The sequence below is a fragment of the Panthera onca genome, chromosome B3 (assembly GCF_046562875.1).
Source record: "Panthera onca isolate mPanOnc1 chromosome B3, mPanOnc1 haplotype 2, whole genome shotgun sequence".
In the NCBI taxonomy this organism is placed as follows: domain Eukaryota; kingdom Metazoa; phylum Chordata; class Mammalia; order Carnivora; family Felidae; genus Panthera; species Panthera onca.
In genome coordinates, this window is record NC_138344.1 from 19,319,978 (window position 1) to 19,340,343 (window position 20,366).

Sequence of the window (20,366 nt, forward strand, 5' to 3'; positions counted from 1 at the left end):
CTACTCGCTGCCCAGGATGACACTGCTAGTGAAGAATGCCGAATGAACTGGGAGATTCCAGCCCACTGTGTCCTAAAGCATGTCCTCACCACTCACTCCCCTGCTCCCCTCAACCTTTGTGCCACTTGGCCTCAGCTTACACCTCTCTCCTCTTGCTCACCCCACACCAAAAACATTGGTCCCTTTGTGATGTGTTAAACACCTCATACATTACTCTACTGTCTCTTTGCACCCCAGCCCAACCCCACAAGAACAGGAGAGAGCAGGACCTCTGCTCCCTGCACTGCTGTGTCCCCAACTAGAATCATAGCAGACGTTCACAATTTATTTGAAAAGTAAGTATGTGTGAATATTGTAACTGACTCGCTGAAAATCTTTCTAATTTTTAGGACACAATTCCCTGACCTCTTATGCAGAGGATAAGAGGATATTCAGAGTGATTTATCTAATTGGAGAAAGCAAAATTTAAGCTGTGAAGCTAAGGCTCCATAATTGATGGTCTTAGGTGATACCAAATGAAAATAGTGGAGTAAAGACCTCCAAAAATTCTCTCCTCCATAAAAGCAAAGAGAACATGGGCCAAAATAGTTTCCGGCACCTATTCAGGACTCTGGATATTAACCAAAGGCTTAGAGTAACCCAGGAAGCATTTATGCAAGAAAAACAGTGAAATTTTGGTAAGAAGAGTGAATTTTGTGGCATGTTAACTGTCCGTTCCCATTCCCTATTCCCCAGCAATGTGGTGGTAACCTTGAAAACCAACATCCACAACCATGCCGAAAACCAGCAAACTGGCAGCCACTGGAAGGAGACAGAGCAGGCAGGGCTGGAGCTCCTTCAAAGCCCCATTCCCAGAGAACTGTCATTATCTGACCTGCCTGGTGGTTTCCTAGAAGACCCTACTTGTAAGGCTGTCTTTATTTAACCTGACTCAGAGCCCTCCTATTGCAAAAAGTCTCTTGGTGGGGAGGGGAGGAAGTATTTGTTAAAAATAATCACAGGTAATTGTTGAATATCATGCTGCCTGAGGATGTGGCTAACAGTATGGGCAAAACACAGGCTAACCAAACAGCTTAAAAAGAAAAGTAGGGGTATGACATGTCCATACGGCACTTTGAAAAGCTTTTATATATATATCTGGGAACCTAGAAGGCCATGAACATGCATCAGGCTGTGCACATGCCCAGGGAAGACCTGAGAAGGCCCTAAGCTCTCATCTCTGGTTGACCGTAAGGCTGTGTACAGGCAGGAGGTGAGGCTAAGGAAGAGCTGAAAACTGCATGGTGAGTATTAAAGGCAAGCACCAATGAGTACACAGAGCCCCTAAGCAAAGACTGGGAGACTTAGTTCCAGGCATCTAAGGAAATCTTCGTCCATTCATTAGCTAACCGCTAAGCAAACCAAGCAGAGATTTAAGTGGCTACACACACACACACACATACTACAGACTTTACAAAATTTTCCAAAGTCACTAAAACAATAGTAACATCATCAACCCCTGGGGAATGTGCAGAATCTGATTTTCAGGGTTGCTGTATTATTTTAAATGTTCTGTTGTCTACAAGAAATTATGAGACATTCAAAGAAACAAGAAGGTACGGCCCATTAATGTGGGGAGGGGGGTAGGTAGGGCAGGAAGGAAGCAGCCAATAAAGAGGTGGAAATTATAAAGAAAAGAGGCAAACAGAAATTCTGGAATTGAAAGTCATAATAACCAAAACAAAAAATCCACAACCAATCTGAACAGACAAAAGAAAGGATCAGTAAACTTGAAGATAGGCCAATTGAGATTATCCAGTCTGAGGAATTGAAAGAAAAAAGGAAAAGAAAGAGCCCAAGCATATGCATAGGGCAGCGGCAGAAGGAGAGGAGCGAGAAAGAGAGAAGGGCAAAAATGTTTGAAGAAATAATGGCTGAAAACTTACCAAATGTGATGAAAAACAATCTACATGCCCAAGAAGCTCAAGGAACTCCAAGTATAATAAACTCAGAGAGCCACACCTAGACTCGTCATAATCAAACTACCGAAAGCCAGAGCCTCAAAAGCAGCAAGAGAAGAAAGAGACTCATCGCATTGGAGGGATCCTCGGTAAGATTAACAACTGGTTTCTCATCCAAAGAAACCACGGATACCAGAAAGCCTCCATTCAAATTGCTGAAAGAAAAAGACTGTCAACCAAGAATTCTCTACCAACAAAACTGTCCTTCAAAAGTGAGGAAGAAATTAGGGCATTCCCAGATAAACAAAAACTGGAAGAATCTGTCACTAACAAACCTACCCTATGAGAAATATTAAAGGAGGCCTTTCAGACTGAAATGAAAGCACACTAAACATTAACTCAAATACACGTGAATAAAGAGCCCAAAAAAGGTAACTACATAGGTAAATATAAAAGACGGTATAAATAGGTTGTAACACTTTTTTCTCTAATCTGATTTAAAAAACAACTGCATTAAGCAGTAATTATAAATCTGTGTTGATAGGCATATCATGGAAAAAGATGTTAATTTGTGTGACAATAATAGCAGGAGGGAACAGGGAGAAATAAAGCTTTATATCAAAGCAAAGATTGTGTATACTAGTTGCAAAGTTGGTGTTAACCCAAACTATGTTATTATCAGTTAAGATGTTAACTGTTAACACTTAGGGTAGCTTCTAAAAAAATAACTCAGGAAAAATAAAGTAAAAGAAATGACAAGAGAGTGAAAATGTATAAAAACTATCTAACACAAAATAAGGCAGCACTGTAGGAACAAAGAAACAAAACTGACATGACCTAGGAAACCAAGAGCAAAATGACAGACATAAATCCTACCCTATCAGTAATGACATTAAATGTAAATGGATTAAACACTCCAATTAAAAACTGGTCCAATTACATGCTCTCTACAAGAGAAACATTTTAGATTCAAAGACAAACAGACCAGGGGTGCCTGGGTGGCTTAGTCAGTTGAGTGTCTGACGTCCACTCAGGTCATGATCTCACAGTTGGGAGTTCGAGCCCTGCATCAGGCCCGCTGCTGTTAGCCCAGAGCCCACTTCTGATCTGTGTCTCCCTCTTTCTGCCCCTCCCCCACTCGTGCGCGTACACGTGCGCTCTTTCTCTCTCTCTCTCTCTCTCTCTCTCTCTCTCAAAAATAAATAAACATTGAAAAAAAAAGGCTAAAAGTGAAAGGCTGGAAAAAGATATAGCATGCACTGGTAACCAAAAGAGTGCTGGAATGATTATACTATCAGACAAAACAGACTTTAAGACAAAATTTGTCACTAAAGACAAAGAATGAATTTTATAATGATAAAAGGGCTCGTCCACCCATAATTGCATATACGCACTTAACAACAGAGCCCCAAAATACATGAAGCAAAAACCGACACAACAGAAGAGAGAAATACACAATTCAACAATATTGGAGACTTCAATATCCCACTTTCAATAATGCATAGAATAACTAAACACACAAGGAAAAAGACTTAATCAACATACAAATCAACTAGACCTAAGAGATACCCACAGAATACTCAATAGCAGAATATACATTTTTTTTATTTTTTTAATATTTATTTATTTTTGACAGAGACAGAGCATGAGCAAGGGAAGGGCAGAGAGAGAGGGAGACAGAGAATCCAAAGCAGACTCCAGGCTCTGAGCTGTCAGCACAGAGTCTGATGTGGGGCTTGAACTCAGACCATGAAATCATGACCTGAGCCGAAGTTGGACGCTCAACCGACTGAGCCACCCAGGCACCCCCAGAATACACATTCTTCTCCAGCACATACAAAACATTCTCCAGGGTAAACCATATGTTAGGCCGTTAAAAAGTCTCAATAAATTTAAAAGAACTGAAATAATACAAAGTATGTTCTCCAACCATACGGAATGAAATTAAAAATCAATAACACAATGGTGGGTCTTAGACTGCTGTGCTGTTCAGTCTCATTTCCTCTTGTGTTTCACTTCTTCATATCCTTCCCACTCACTGCTGATAGTGTCTTTGTATAGTAACCCCCCCCCCCCCACTGTTGTAGATGCTAATTTGCCCTTATAATCTATTAGAAGTTTGGAGATGGAACCATCGAACTTGCAGAACAAAAGAATAAGGCTCAGTATAAAACCACAAGGGGCTCTGCCTTGAAGAATCAGGAAGCATTAGGGATCAGTATTTGGAGCATATTATTCTAGCCACCTAGGAGCCAGCCTAGTTCTTAGGCAGGCAAGGTTAATGGGCAGCCTAAAGGCCCAGGAAGGCACCAGTATAATGCAAATCAGTTCCATGACAACCAGCGGTTAAGAAACATTACTTCTTCCATTATTAAGGAAAAAAAATTCCCAGCCTTCTGATATAAAGATGTTCAACATTCCTTTATAAGCCAGTCAGACTAACAAAAGGAAGACCTTCTCTTTTTACATATTTTGCTCTAAATTCCAATTTCCTTTGAGGATATGCCTTCCCATAAAAAGAACATCATCAATCTTACCCTTCCCTGTACTGTTTTATACTTAAAATCACTATCACAGGGTTTTACGCTCTCACATTTTTCTAAACTACTTCATGAACATGTTTTTGTCTCCTTAACCAGACTTAAAGCCCTTGAGGGGAAAAAAAGGCCATTCATGTTTCATTCTCCTTTTTGTAGTTCCCTACCCGCTCAGAGAGCAGTGCTGGGCTCATTAATGCTCCCTTAACAAAAACTGGTTAACTCAGAGGGTCATACGGGTGTGTCCTAATATACTGGTGTGTCCCAAACAACTTCTAGGTGTGCCAAGATAACAACCCCTTTGGGTCTGGGGCAGGGGGTGCAGTGGTTAGAGGTTGGGGTAGCAGGAGCACCTCAATGTGTGCATCACCATGTGAAAAAGGCTGGGAAACACTGAGTTAAGGGACTAATTAGAAACACTGCTGAGGGGCACCTGAGTGGCAGTCAGTTGAGCATCCAACTCTTGACTTCGGCTCAGGTCTTGATCCCAGGGTCGTGGGATCATGGGATTGAGCACAGCATCGATGCTTAAGACTCTCTCTCTCTCTCTCTCTCTCTCTCTCTGCCCCTCTCCCCCCACTTGCACACGTGTGCTCTCTCTCTCTCAGAAACAAACACACAACAACAAAAAAACCCTGGGTTAAAGGACTAATTAGAAACACTGCTGAAAAGAACTAGAAAGAGACTGAATGTCCATAAAAAAGATGAAGCTCCTCATGTACCAACTAGAAAATCTTCCAAGACACGTAAGTGAAAGCCAGCAAGATCCAGGCAGTATGTAAAACATGCTACCATCCACGTAATAAGGAGGATACACACACTTCACGGATTACCTATGCATACGGTACGCCTTTACGGGTACACCACAGTGGCTGGCCCTGAAGGGAACCCAGGAGGTAGAGATGGAGATGGGAAAACTTATCCCAATGAACCCACTGAACTTCTGAATTTTAAAGCATGTGACGAATTCTATTTTAGAGGGGGAGAGAGAGTGGGTAAGGGAGGCAGGGAGGGGAAGGGGAAAGGGAAGGGAGAGAGGGAGAGAGGGAGAGAGGGAGAGAGAGAGAGAGACAGTCTCAAGCAGGTTCCACTCAGTGCAGGGCTTGACGTGGGGCTCGATCCTACAACCCTGGGATCATGACATGAGCCGAAATCAAGAGTTGACACTCAACCCGACTAAGCCACCCAGGCCCCCCCAATAATTTTTTTTAATGTTTATTTATTTTTGAGAAAAAGAAAGACAGAGTGTGAGCAGGGAAGGGGCAGACAGAGAGGGAGACACAGAATTCAAAGCAGGCTCCAGGCTCTGAGCTGTCAGCAGCCCCGATGCAAGGCTCAAACTCATGAACTGTGTGATCATGACCTGAGCCGAAGTCAGACGTTTAACCGACTGAGCCACCCAGGCACCCCCAATAAACTTTTTAAAGTTGCCAAATCCACCTATGCCTAGTAATGACTATTTTCTATGCAAAACACCTTTATGACTAAGTCAAATGTTGAGTTAAAATAAGAAAAGCAAGATCTGGTTGCTGGTTACCCAGCTGTGTTCTCTTTGTGAAAATCCACTGAGCTCTACACTTAATTATGATCTGTATACTTTTCCACAGGTATAATATACCTCAATAAAAAGTCAAACATAAAATTAAAAGGTTACTTAGGTCAACTGTCTTTTTGTTCCCTTATTAAGAGGCCAGTACATTTCATTTATTTGCCTAAAAAATTGTTTCAAATTGTTCAGCAATGTTTCTCAAAAGCAACCTCCTATGACTGAGATGTCATGCCGAGCCCGTGTGAACAAGGGGGCTCAGGTCTGCCTGCTCTGCTTCTCCATCAGTAGTAACGGCCTCCAGTCCCACATTCTGACTCTGGGCTGGGAGGGTTCAGTAAGCACTGAGGAGCATTACTAAAAACCACCTTATGGTTTACTGCATTGCAATTACATTTTTAAATTATGAAAATGAAAGTCTTTAAAGCCACTTATCAAAAATGACAAAGTCACAAAAGATGCAGATGGAGGCTGTGCAAACAGTCCAGACAGGAGGCGGCTACCTACAGAGGCATGACCGTCAAATCCAACACCTGACCTGAGGGTGCTTCTGTGATGGAGAAGGGAGAACTGTTACCCAGGACTTTGCTGCATCAACAGGTAAAATCGGAATATAAACGGCAGGTTGAAGTCTCCGTGTTGAACTGAACTTAGGCTATACTATGGTCATATGAGAGCATTTCCCCACTCTTAGTCAAAATACAATTGATGTTAGTTAAAGTAAAGGGCCACAATGTTAAGTTACTCTTAAATGAGGGACAGGTCTATGTCCCTGTATGCGGGGACAGGGGGAGACTCAGCAGCAGTGGCAAATGATCATGCGAATAGGGTAAAATGTTAACAGGTTAATTTGAGTCCAGGGTGTGTGGATGTGCTTTGTGTTGTTTTTTTTTCTGTGAAATTAAAATTACTTCCAAATAAAGTCTTTTAAAACCATGTATTAATAAATTACTACCAATAAGAATCAAAACAAGCTTAGAAATGAATCTGGATTTTGATTATGACAGTTGCCTCTCATGAGGCATTTTAATGCCAAGGCACTATTTCAATTTGCAAAAAAAAAAAAAAAAAAAGTAAAAATTACACCTTCTGGCTAGATTTATAAGAGCTAAATAAGTACCTTCCAAGACCTAAAGCTTAACATAATTGTCTTTAACATAAGACTCCACCTCAGTAATTTCTCATAATGTGAACCTTAATGGAGAAACTAGATTTACAGGAAGTTTAATAAAAGTTCTCATCCACATGAGGGATTAATCTCGCTTGAGTGGCAAACACAATGATAAATCCTAGCTAACGATGTAGGTTAAGAGCACTTAAAGCCCTACCAAAAAAGAAAACAGAAATCAAAGGTCTAATAAAATGGTACATGTCCCAATAGATCTAATTCTTAGAAATGACAATGATGAAGGACTACACATGAAAGTCAAAACTTTAAATTTACAGAAAAACATACGGGAGACAATTCCCATCCCTCCAGGAAGGAAAAATTTCTTACACAAAAAAGCACAAGCCATACAGGAGAAGAATGAGAAATTAAACTACACTCAAAACTCACGATTTGCATGTGAAGTAAAGCCACATTTAAAGGGAAAGGACGAGTCACTTTTGGGGAGAGGACAGGCCCCTGCAAAAGGAGCTCGCAAACTGGCAGCACCCAGGAAAAGCTCTGTCGTCATCAGGCCTGTAAACACATGGAGAGCAGCAGCGACACCACCCAGAGCTGACTGTCCCCTGGCTGCCCACATGTCCTCCACACCCCCCAGAGATCCTAGGGACAGGGAACTGGCCAGGGAGGGAGCCTCCTCTCCACCAGATCCCTTTAACTAATAAAATCATTCACCAGGTGCCTCCAGGCAAAGAGGTGGCCTCCAGTGTCCAGAAAGGAGGATCCTCAGCACCCAGCTTCAGGCCTTAGAGAACTTTGGCGATTACGAGAGGACAGCCCTAAAACTACCTCCCAGCCCCTGCAGCCCTAGGACAATACTTTCTAACAACATCCTGGCACTAACGCTAGCTGAGAGTTCTGGATAAACAAGACGCTGGCCCCAGCGACATCTATCTAGCAGGATGTAAGATATAACAGCGCCACAACACTAAGACACAGATTGTTAAAAATTCACTCTCAAAGGTAGGCCTATTGTCTACAATTCAGCAGGACGGCTAGCTTCTCAGAGATCAGGGAGAGAGAGGGTAAAACATTCCAAAATACACAAGGCACTGCATGTTTTAACTATAATGAAGCATGTTAAGGTTATAACTACTATATTAAGGATGGGAGGAAATGCAGAAACACTGCCAGCTGTATTCTTAAAACTGCATGACATCCCCAAATAGTTTCCTTGCTGCAAAAATCCAATGCAACAGAATCCCCCCTAGATCCAGTGAGGAGGTCGGGGTGGGGGGGGGGGGGGGGGACACACACAGAGATCAGAGGTTTCGCTCAAATGACATCTGAATGTACTTTTTATAATTAGAAACAACATGAAAACTACTTCCGGTATTCTTGAAAATGTCCACTTCCCTAACAGTTCAAATGAAAGAAACAGTTATTAGGAAACCTTTAAAAGCAAGTCTTGGGGGCAGAAGGCAAGTACTGGCAGGAATACAATTTCTTCACTCAAGCCCTTGAGAAAATTAACTCATAACAAAAGCTAACAGTTCACATCAGAAAGTAGGTTTCTTTTTCTTGGGCAGAGGTCTAGAAATTCCCTCTGTTCATCACAACTATCAGTAGTGTTTATCAATTTAAACACAACAACAACCTAAATAATTTTTTCCATTCTGACTAATATCAGATCCTGTAACTGCAGGCAAGAGGTGCATATCTGCCAATAAAAACAGAGAAAAGTCAAAAGCTAACTCATGTTCTCGGAGCATTTAAAGAGAAAACATCTACAAGTAGACTTCCTACAAAAAATTGCATTTGTGTGTCCAGATAAGTCAGAGATTGCCTACCCACTATCCTCAAAGGAACAACCTTACTGCAAACTTACAGACTACAAATAAAGGTCTAAAATGTCAAGGTTTAAAATAAATGCAAAACCAAATGCTAATGGCTTTTTTTAAAATATCATTACTCATTTTATCAATTCTAAACATGTTAAGTTTCAATACTGTGTGGGTCAACAAGCGACATGAGAGAAGTCAGGCCTTTGGGAGAACAGGGACAGCGAAAGTTGATACAACTGTAATCACATCTACAGATTCAGCAATACTCAGATTAGATGAATTTTCCAGATAACTGTGAAAATATCACTGTGACCTACAGTGAAACGTATCATTTCTTTGGGCTCCAAATGCCATGATTTATTAACTAAGGCATGAGGACAAAAGTATAGAAGGTATGTCCTGCAAATGAAGGCTGAAAGATACTAAAAGAATTCAAATTTAAAAAACTAAGGTAAGAATGTGTAATAACTTAATACCAACTTCGAGCCTTAGAGAAGGTATCATCACTAGTTTCCTGCAATTGGCTCATAACTGATGATGAAATTAACCGGTTTTTTTTCTTCTGTTCTTACCTCATAAGACCAGACACACTGCACCCCCGCAAACCTCCGGACACATCTTCCCACCTCCACGTCCTCGTGAGTCGTGTACATTTCCCGGAGACACTTTCCAATGTGCGGCACCATTCTCCGGAGAACCTCCCGGCTCATGATCACACCGGGCCCCCCCATGCAGAAGTTCTCACCGGGTTCCAGGGCCAGTTTCCCCATCTCTTCCGTGGTGCCCAGTCCTGTCTGCCCGAGAAAGAGGGGCTCACTGCTATTCAAACTCCTCAGAAAATTCTCCAGACGGTCTCCTTTGATATACACGTCATCATCTGCTCTCATAAACCATTCATACTTGTCCAGGTAGTGGTCATGCATGTACTTGAGCATCATGAAAGACTTCTTCTGGGGTGGGTAGGAGTCGTCCACGCCCCGTAGTGGCACTATCGGAATTGGTATCGAGGTGTCTGAACCCTCACTAGAGAAGAATTCGACTTTCCCAGGAATTGTCTTGGACCATGTTCTGGAATTAAAATAAGCATCAGTGAGAGAACAGTTTATTTCAAGCTTCTCATTTCCAGAAATCCACAGATCTACTCATGTTGAAGCACTGTGTGTTCAGAAGGAATGATAAAAAGCTACCTGATCTGCTTGCTTCCCCTTAACAGAAGTCCAGGCTATGGGGTATTGCAAGGCCCAAGTTCATTTTCAAAAGAATCTCACCAAAAAAAGATTAATGAAGTGTTAAAATATTTCCGGGATAACTAAGTTTTAAGCTGTGGCTGAAAACCAAATTGCCGGGGCACCAAGGTTTCAACACCCAGGTTAATTTTCTGATACTATTAACCCCCTACCTATAAACTCCTCCACTCCAGAAGACAATTAAAAATCAAATTCTTCATTCAGCAAAGTTTCTTTGGATGCATATCAATGCCAAGTATGTGCTAAGCCAGGGGATGCAGGGCGAACAAAACACAGATGCCAACTTATAGAGCAGTCATCAGGAGAGACAGACGTTTATCAAAGGAGTCACACGCAAATGTACATACTATTATGAATTAAAACAAGTGCTCTGAAAGGCACACAGCCTTCAAGAGCAAACACACAGAAAGATCACAAACTAGACACACAGTGCAGAGAATGCTTCCTGGAGACAGGGTGAATGTGAAGGATGAGATACAGACCCAGGATGCAGCAGAGGAAAGGGATGGCACAGAAACGGGTGAACGCTGAGTATTCCACGGTCTTCAGGGGTGGAGGAGAGGGTTGGGGCCACTGGGTGGGAACTGCCACAGCAGCCTGGACGGGGGGTGCCAAGGGTAACTGCACGTCCCATTGTCAGAGGAGAGATTAGAAATGAACGAAAAGGAAACAAAGAATCCTGCACCTGCACAACTGATTTAAGGCCATCGTGTTCCAACTTTCCTTATGCCTTCCTCATTTAATGTAGTAAGAGCTGAAGCAGTCCAGCTACAAATATGCATTTATACAGACTACTTCTAGGAAAAACATCGCAGAACATAAATGAAGCAGTCAATGAACAGAACATAAATGAAGCAGATCAAAAAAGGTCTGTTCCCAGGTGATATTCTCTCCAATATATTTTTATTTTGCTTATCCATTACAATCATATGTATTATAGTGAAAAGTGAACTTGAAGGGTCAATGAAAACCACACATCTTACATGAAAGGTCTTAGGGAGAGAAATTCTTGTAAAAGACATATACCAACCCCCAGAGGAGAGGTACAGAAGTAGGGGAGTGGGGAGGGACTAAAAAGGGGATAAAGAGCTTTCTCTTTTTATCCTGTGTATCTTCAAATGAAGGAAAGTTTTTATAAGCAGGATATTATGGGGGGGGGGGTTAACTGTGCTAAAATATATGTAACTTGAAATTTACCATTTTAACCATTTTTTAAGTACTACTGTTCAGTGGCATTGAACATATTCATATTGTTCTTCAACATCACCACCATGCATCTCCAGAACGTTTTCATCTGCAAAACTAAATTTCTAAAGTCCAGTATTATTTTTGTAATTTTTAAATGATCTACAATGAATTACTTAAAAAACCAATTACTGGCTTTTAATTCTTCTCCTAACCCAAATATAAGGAATACAAAATGACTTCAAATTTCTCTCATTCAAGCAGAAGAGGAATTCGATGAACTTGTCAAACATGCTTCTCAAAAAAACCCAAGGATTAAATACATATCGTTTTTCGTCAAAGCTAGGAAGTCGACTGTAAGACAAACCATTGTTTTTTGTGCCAATAACAAGGAAAAAACAGTGCCAATCATAATCACATGATGCCAGCAACTGTAAAACGCATCCTGTTTCAGCGATGTTAAAATGTGGGGGGAAATGTGCATCTTAGAATGATGTAAGACAGTCGTAGTAATGTTTTTCCCTTAATGCCTGTGGATTTAAAATGGACCTATGGAGTCTTATGCCATTTACAAAACTCAGCATATATGGTACCTGATGGGACTACAGATGCTGTACTCCCATTTTCACAAAGGATAAGCTCCCAAAAGAATGGATGAAAAGTAAACATGGCAGGAATGGAGCAACTAATTTAAGGAGAAACCAACCCTTTCCATAAAGAGATAAGTCTATTTAAAAATGAGAATGAACTGGGGGCACCTGGGTGGCTCAGTCAGCTGGGCGTCCAGCTTTGGCTCAGGTCATGATCTCATGGTTTGCAGGTTCGAGCCCTGCATCGGGCTCTATGCTGACAGCTCAGAGCCTGGAGTCTGCTTCGGATTCTGTGTCTCCCTGTCTGCCCTTCCCCCGTTCATTCTCCCTCCCTCCCTCCCCCCAAAAATAAATAAACATTAAAAAAAAAATTCTAAGCATGAGAATGAACCACAGTCTACACAGAATGTATAATAACTGAAAGACACCCTTCTGACGTGGTAATCTAGAGGGGAGATGACTTCCCAGCCCCAGGAGGTGGGTGACAATGAAGATGTACTAAGAGGACCGCCATCCAGGTCAAGGAGCCTCTGATTCCTTCCTCTAAGAGAAATGATTTTTGTTTGGGAGTCATATCAATTATTTGAAAAAGTAAATAATTTCAGTGGTTGGCACATAACAAGTCAATAAATCCTGCTCACTTGCATTAAAAAAAGTGACTTAAAGTGCTGTGTGTGTGTGTGTGTGCGCGCGCAAGTGTGAGCACACCTCCATGCAGAAAAGAGCAGAAACCATTTCTGTCTCTGAGACACCTCCAAGTGAGTTTCTAATCACTTTCCATAACACTCTACCATTTCCTGCCATTCCTACATGAAGAACCGGACTTAATCAGACCCAACCAGAAAACAATTAAGAGGTAAAATTCACAGGCCTGCTGGAGTTCAAATATACTACCATCCATGGTCCCTCTGAAATGTAGTTTAAAGCTAAAGAGTCTGCATTATCTCATAACTGATTACACATGGATAGTGAATAAAATCAACCTAACTTCAGCTTCTACCCAACTGCTTCTGAACTAAAATGTGATTAATAAAACAGACCAAGTTCAAACCGGTAAGTACTAAAGTACAGGGGTTGGGTGAGCTCAGAAGCCGTTAAGATATTAAAGCACCATGATATTGAGACATGGGATGAGTAAGACAACGTCCGCCTTCAAAAGAATAACCTACTCAAGACACAACACACTGTGTCACAGTTAGGAGGACAGGCTCTGGAATCAGGCTTGTGGGGTGACCGTCCTGGCCCCACTTTGGGTGAGCCACTCTGTGCCTCCCTTTCCTTATCTGCAAGCTGGGGGCTGGGATAATAATGGCACCTACCTTAATAGGGCTGTTGTGAGGGTCAGATGGACCCTTCTATCTCAAGTGCTCAGACGTCGGCCTGGCACGCAGTAAGCATAACAGAAGGGTGACTTACTGGGGAAGACGGCAGTTTGCAAATAAGATGGTGAAAGAGAAAATGAAGGACACAAGGGAGCGTGGGCTGGACCCGGGACAGCCCGTCACAGGATCACACGCCAGCGCAGAGGCGCTGTGGAAAATGCTGCTTCTCACGTTGCTGGCTGAAAACCTGACACTCAAGCCAGCTATTAGAATTCCGTTTTGCTGTCAATCTCAGACAACATCAGGGTATAAGTCTAAGGAGACTTCAACTTTTAAAAGTGTTTTCACTTCTGAATGCTGGAATCCTTTGTAGGAGACTGAGGATGGAAACCCCTCCCGGTCCGGGCCCACAGCGCCCGCGCCCCCGCGGACAGAGCAGGCAGAGAAAGTGCCGATGGTACAACCGGCACCCAGGCGATTAATGCCCGCGCTGTGACTTGAAATGGTGTAATTTGTCTAAGAAGAGAAGCCAATTAATTTTAAAAACAGACAATCTAACCTCAAACCATCCTTTAAAGCCTCTCTGCAGTTTTATGGCAACTCCACCCAATTATTATCTTTTCCTTTTTAGGTAACCCAGGGAAAAACCTCAAGCTGCCCTTTTCTGTTCTAAGTGACTGGCAGTTTGAGGGAAATCTCTCAGAACGAATTTCTGTAAATCCTCCAATCTTAAGAAATGATGACCGTTTTCACTTAGGGTGCCTTTGGCTTCAAGAGCTCCATCCAGTTAAAGGCTTCTGGAACAGAGATCATGATTCACCATCCTGGGGGAACGGGGCGGGGGGAGGGGGGCCTGTAATAATGGCTAAGAAGTGAAGGAAGCACACTGCTCAAGCAGCAGGCTGGCCCTCCTTCCGTGAGAGAACCAGGTCCAGTTCCTTAATTTTCATAAGCAAACGTCAACCTTGCCACTGACACGTCTGTTACCGGGAGCAAAGAGCTCTCACTTGATTGAAACCACAGAACGTTTGCAGAGGCCCTCGCCAGCTAGCTCAAGTTTCAGTGGACCGATAACCAACGCTAGCTAAAGGCACAGATAAGACAACTGAAATCTGAGAGAGCCAAGAAAGCTATGAGCCCTTCCTCAGGGCTTCTAAACGCTATCCCTCCACCAAGTTAAATCACAGTTAAGTAATGCAGCTAGACGATAATTAGCTTCGCTAAGGGATGCCTTTGCTGACTTAAGACTTCATATAGTCCCCCTTCCCATTCAGTTACCATTTTAAGAAAAACTACATAAAATACATTTCTGTATAAAACTGCATCTATAGCAGGACTCCTGTCCTAAGTACACATTCGTAATCCATGGGCAAAAAGCAGGCAAGAGTATATACTTGTGATGTGGATTATTAAGGGAACAAAAGTACATATACAAAAATAAAATATTTTACAACTTTGCCCCAAAGTGCTTACTATGGTTATTTGTGGTTGGAGGATCAGAAGGCATTTAATTTTCTTCATGTTTTCTACATTTCTAAATTTTCTGCAACAGAAAGGTGTATTTAGAACTGGGAAAAAAAATTTTTAATCTGGAGAAAAGCTTTAAGCTAAAAAGCATCCAAAGAAATGAAAAGATAGGACAACAGAAAATTCTACTTTTATAATAAACATTTTTCTATTCTATCCAGTGGACAAAAACTCAGTAAGACTGAGTACTTTTCCTGCACATTTTCTGAATTTGAATAGCTATAGTAATTCTTATAAAAAGAGGAGCTCTTCTGTGATTTCCCCAAAATCACGATTAAATACATTTAAAAACATAAGAGACTCTTAAATATGGAGAACAAACAGAAGGTTACTGGAGGGGTTGTGGGGAGGGGGGATGGGCTAAATGGGTAAGGGGCATTAAGGAACCTACTCCTGAAATCATTGTTGCACTATATGCTAACTAATTTGGATGTAAATTTTAAAAATAAAAATAAATAAATAAATAAATAGATAGATACATTGTCAGACAGTTACAGTGATACATTTGAAAGGACTCACGATCAAATCATCTCAGAACCTGGAGTCACGGAAGGAAGGGAGAATATAGTTTTTCCCCTCGTAGAACTGATAGATAATAGGAATTGAATGTATGTATTTCTATTCTTGCAATACAGAAAAGATTTCAGCTAACCTAACCAAAAGGCATACAGTACAATAACAGAAGCGAGAAAACGAGGCTGAAGAAAAATAAAAGTAGGGTCGTGGGAGCAAGGCAGGAAAGTGGTACCTATACCAGGGAAGGCAAAACCCTGCCTGGGAGGGGCTGCCTGCTCAGCGCTGTGCCCACAGGAAACACTCTACCAAGGGGAGTCCTCTGAAAAGATGCCAACTAGAACAAGGGAGCCCGCGTGATGAGACCAACTGCCATCACGTGGTCTCTACGTCCGCTAACAGTGGCCCAAATCGGCAGCACGCCTTCCAGCAGGCAACCAAGAGAAGTCACAGGACTGTGTCCCACTGCTCAGGGTTAAGTGAAGTAACTATTCCAGACAGGGAAACCTGACAGAAACTTCTCCGCGGGGTCACGGTAGAGAGAGAAGGGCAAACGTGGTGAGCATCGTCACAGGAAGCGCAAGCTTGATGAAGCAGCAAGTAGTCTCAGCTCACCCTCCCAAAAAATATGTGGAGGACAGCATGCACTTGAGCAGGCAGAGCAGCCATGCACTTGAACTTGACCAGGCCTACTGAAAACTCAGAGGTCTTCCAAGGCTACCAAGTGAAGGCTCAAGGCCTCTCCTGGCCCTGAAGGAGTGCCCTCTGGCAGGAGGCTGCAAGCATTACTCAGTCCATTACCTCTGCCCTGTCCTAGGATGAGGGACCAGCCCTGCAGCCAGCACCCTTAGCCGTAGGTTTCCCTTCCTCTGTCTGCCTTCCGGATACACGGCTTCCTCTTGTAAAGTCTTTAACCGTCTTATTGCAACACCTTATGACGTGAGCAATCTCAATTCTTTTTAGAATTACATGGGGAAATAGAAAAGAAATCACAAATGGTGGGAAAATATTTTTTAAAAGAAATCAAATTATACTCTTTACCATTAATCCTTAAAAAGCACACTAAAGGTGAAAGCAAGCATTAAGGAGACTTTTTTTTTTCGTTCAATAAAGCTGTTGGCGGGTGGATTACAGCTTCCCACCTCCACAATGGCCTGGCCACTAGCCCAGGAGGCAGCTCCAAGGTATTAAGAGCTAACAGCAACCTGCCCTTTGAGCCCAGGCTCACAGCAAACAATGGGAATACTCATCAGTACAGACCACAAAAAACGCCCTCTTTGGAACCTAAGAATCAAAATTTGGAGTGTTAATAACAGAAGGCAAATTCTAACCTAATGATACATTTCCAAAGCTTCAAATGTTGGAAAGCTACCTTATATAGTTTGTATTTTGCTGTTGTGCACTTAAAAGTATAAATATGCAACTAATTCTTAATCGCATGAACAAAATTCATTTTCAAATTTAATTCTAAGCAAAAAAACCCAAACAACAACAGCAAAAAGTGTTGCTTAATGCAAACAATAAAACCACCCCGAACCTATTTTGGCCCACCCCCTTACAAGTCAGTGTTCCTGTTATCAAGGCACTTCCTGGTATCGAACCACTGAACAGCAGCCCACGGCCACCCAGCAACCAAGCAGTTACCTAGTGCGGTGTACCATGCTAAGGGCATTTGAAACTCAGCCTATGGGGGCACCTGGGTGGCTCAGTTGGTTAGGTGTCCAAGTCGGCTTCAGCTTGGGTCATGATCTCATAGTTCATGGGTTCAAGTCCACACTGTTAGCGCAGAGCCTGCTTGGGCTCTCTCTGCCCCTCCCCCACTTGCATACACATGCTCGCGCGCTCTCTCTCTCAAAATAAATACACTTTAAGCAAAACAAAGTAACTCAGTCTGTGATAGTTCAATGGGGTGTGTTGAGGTATTGCCACCCACATATTCCAGATGAGGGGATGGAGGCTCAGGGCCAGGTAAGTAATTTGCCCAAGGTCACAAGGCTAATGAAAGTCGAAGCCAGAATGCAAGTGGGGTCTGACTCTAAAGGCTCTGCTGGCCAGCTTCTGGCTTTTTCATCCCGCGCAGTTATTTCCAGGTTAGCACCCACATTTCCTTTGCAGACCATACTCCACTGATAAGGCTGAGAAAACAGAGTCATCACAGACACGGGGAGCATACTTACAACCACTTAAGCCACTTCCACTGTGTCTGCCTGGCAGAAACCTGCCTGTTGAGGACACCTCTTCAGAGTCTAAGCTGGATTTAACTGAAGGTCAGAAGACTCTACTCAAATGGTAGCTTCCGAAACCCTCCTTCCGTGTGAGTCCCTTCGCTACTGTAAATCCTGCCCAATCATTTTCCCCACAGCAGGTTGGAAACACAGAAAACCCCAACACAAAAGCCGCCTTCACACCTGGGTTCTACTTACAAAGCAATCGTTTTAATGGCATTAATAACTACATTTCCATTCATCTTCAGGCTTTGGGTTTGCAAGCCTAGGACTGCATCAAATCAGAGCAGTGGACACCTTATATTTTTAATCATCCACAAACCAAGGTCCTCAGCTACAGAACAAATACCATCGCTATAAATGCTTCAGAAAGGACACTGAATTAAGGTAAGTAGATGGACAGTTTCAGGATTTATAAATCATAACTAAATTTTTTATTCCTCCCAATTCCACCCACATCCACAAAAAGACACTGGCAGATGGAAACACTGATACTGACATCCACATATGGAAGGGGGGGGGGGACTGGGAAGTTAGAGTGAGGAAAATATAGTTACAGTAACCAAATAAATACTTTTCAGTGCAGGATTAACTGTTACTTGCAAAAAAGAATGACCTCTGACCCCAGCCCCAGGGAGCCTGCTGTGCCCAAGTTACAGGCACCTACAACCTAACTCGCTGGAAACTGCACTCACTTCCTTCCAAGGGCTCTTCCCTCCTCCCCCTCATCCCCCTCCTCCCTCCTCCTCCCCCCTTCCTCTTTTTTTTTTTTTTAACTGTAGTTCTGTAGATGTATTACAAAATAATTGCTCACTATAGTAAAACACAAAAGTACAGAAGAGGGCCAAGAAGAGTATGAAAAATCCTCAGCATCATTGTGTATAGATGCTTTCACACTTTCTACGCTACACAAACATAAGATTATTTTGATTTTAAGCAAAAATGGAACCCATACTGGGCATACAATTTTATAAACTACTCTTAAATTTAAGTATATTGTGAATCTCTCTTCATTTCAGTCAACGTATTTGAGCCACTTGATTTTTTGTGGCTAGAGAGACATCACAGTATAAACTTGGGAAATCAATTATGGTCCACAGTTCCTCACGCAGGACACCAAAGACACTTGAAATTTCCACTCCTTACATACATCTTCAAGCACATCTTTAAATCCCTTTGAAAAATTCTAGAGGAAATGCTAGATTTCAGGTCCCAGCCTCAAAATGAACAATCTCGTTCCTTCACTACTTCCTGCTATTCCACATTTCTGGGAATCTGTTGTCTCTGCCTCAAAAACTCCTATTCATCCTTCAAGACCAAGTGAGGGAAAGGGGGCAGGAGAGTGTGGGTGAGGCCTTTCCTGATCACCTTCATAAATCAGCACAGGCCTCTTTCTCCTGTGTTCCCACCCCAGTGAGCCCAGGCACCCAGTGAGCCCTTATCATGAAGTATTTCCATTTCTTTCCTTCCCTGGATGACAAACCCTGCAAGGATAGAATTATTAATTCGTTTCCAATAAAGACCACCTTAATGAATGGACAGGGGAAGTGAAAATACAACCTTGTATCATCTTCTGTCGACAGCCACAGCTATCCCTACTTGGAACATTCTGACTATTTGAGGGCATCAAGCTCTGAAAGCATGGCATAGAAAACTAAACTCTTTATCAGGATCACGTATTCCAGCGGTCATCTTATACAGGCAATTCACAATGTGAAATGGGTTGTGCTCCGTAAGTTCATTTACAGGTTGATTATTCGGATTATAGAAGGCAGTCGGTAAATTTTTGCCAAACCGAATTCTATCTGAGAAAGAAAGTATTGCTCTAAACTGTCTCGAGATAAGCACGGTTTACTGGGTTCAAGAATAAGGAAAGGAACCCTGAGGTTTGCTCATTAAGGTTGGTAAAAGAACAGTGTGCCTTCACTGAAAGCATTAGGAAGAGGCCATTAACTGGTATAACAACATCTTGCAACAAGATTCCTATATCTCCAGCTAGTGTTTCTCAAACTTTCTTCCCACAGTTCCCTACAGACTGATGCTAATCTTTAATGGTGCCCTTTATCACTCCCAGGGCAAAGAAGGGAAACCATCCACCTCTTTCCTCTGAGAAAGTAAAGAAAGAACAAAACAGTTCCCCATCTTCAGCCCAGGGGAGGTAAGAATCAAGACAAATGAAAGGTGTTGGATTAGCTTAGCGTTCTGGGCATAAGAAAGGACTAAAAAGCAAAGTATGTATGTTTTTTTTTTTTCTTTTTTTATCAAACCATTAATTAAAAAGAAAACCCAAACGGTATCAAAACTCTCCCAGCAAGAACAGGTAAGTGTAGCCAAGAAATGCTTGAAACAGAAGAGGAACAAAGAAGAACTTGTCTACCGGATATTAAAAAATTATTCAACTTCCAATCATTTCAATGGGTGGTACTGGCACAAGAACAGAGAGAAAGATCAGTGAACAGAATAAGAAGTCCAAAAACATACCCAGGAATTCTGAGTATGATGACGATGGCATTTCATATTGGTAGGGAAATGGGAGATTATTCAACAGATGGTACTGAGACAATGTACTATTTGGGGGAAAAAATGAGATTGAGATTATTTCTACCCCTTCTAGAATCAGCAAAAAAAATGTTGCTTTTAACAATCTCTCCAGGGCAATAACCTTCTGAGCTTGAGCTTGGTGGTGGTGGTGGGGGGGGGGACCCTAAAATCAGAAAGGTAAAGACGGAACTACATGAACTTCTGTGTATCAAACACCATAACTAAGAACAAAGAATAAAAT

At 42.2% G+C, this 20,366-nt stretch overlaps 1 protein-coding gene and 1 long non-coding RNA gene across 2 annotated transcripts in view; one reads left to right on the forward strand and one right to left on the reverse strand.

Annotated features, from left to right (window-relative positions):
- The window catches only part of CHSY1 (chondroitin sulfate synthase 1), a 71,205-nt gene that overhangs the window by 45,485 nt on the left and 5,354 nt on the right, over positions 1 to 20,366 (reverse strand). Inside the window, exon 2 of the mRNA XM_060617829.3 lies at positions 9,548 to 10,043. Coding sequence (XP_060473812.1) covers positions 9,548 to 10,043 — 496 coding nt within the window. The remainder of the gene's footprint in view (positions 1 to 9,547; positions 10,044 to 20,366) is intronic.
- On the forward strand, positions 246 to 9,882 carry LOC132668784 (uncharacterized). The gene is made up of 3 exons (XR_009605788.2): positions 246 to 335; positions 736 to 905; positions 9,556 to 9,882. It is a non-coding gene; the product is annotated as an uncharacterized LOC132668784 (long non-coding RNA).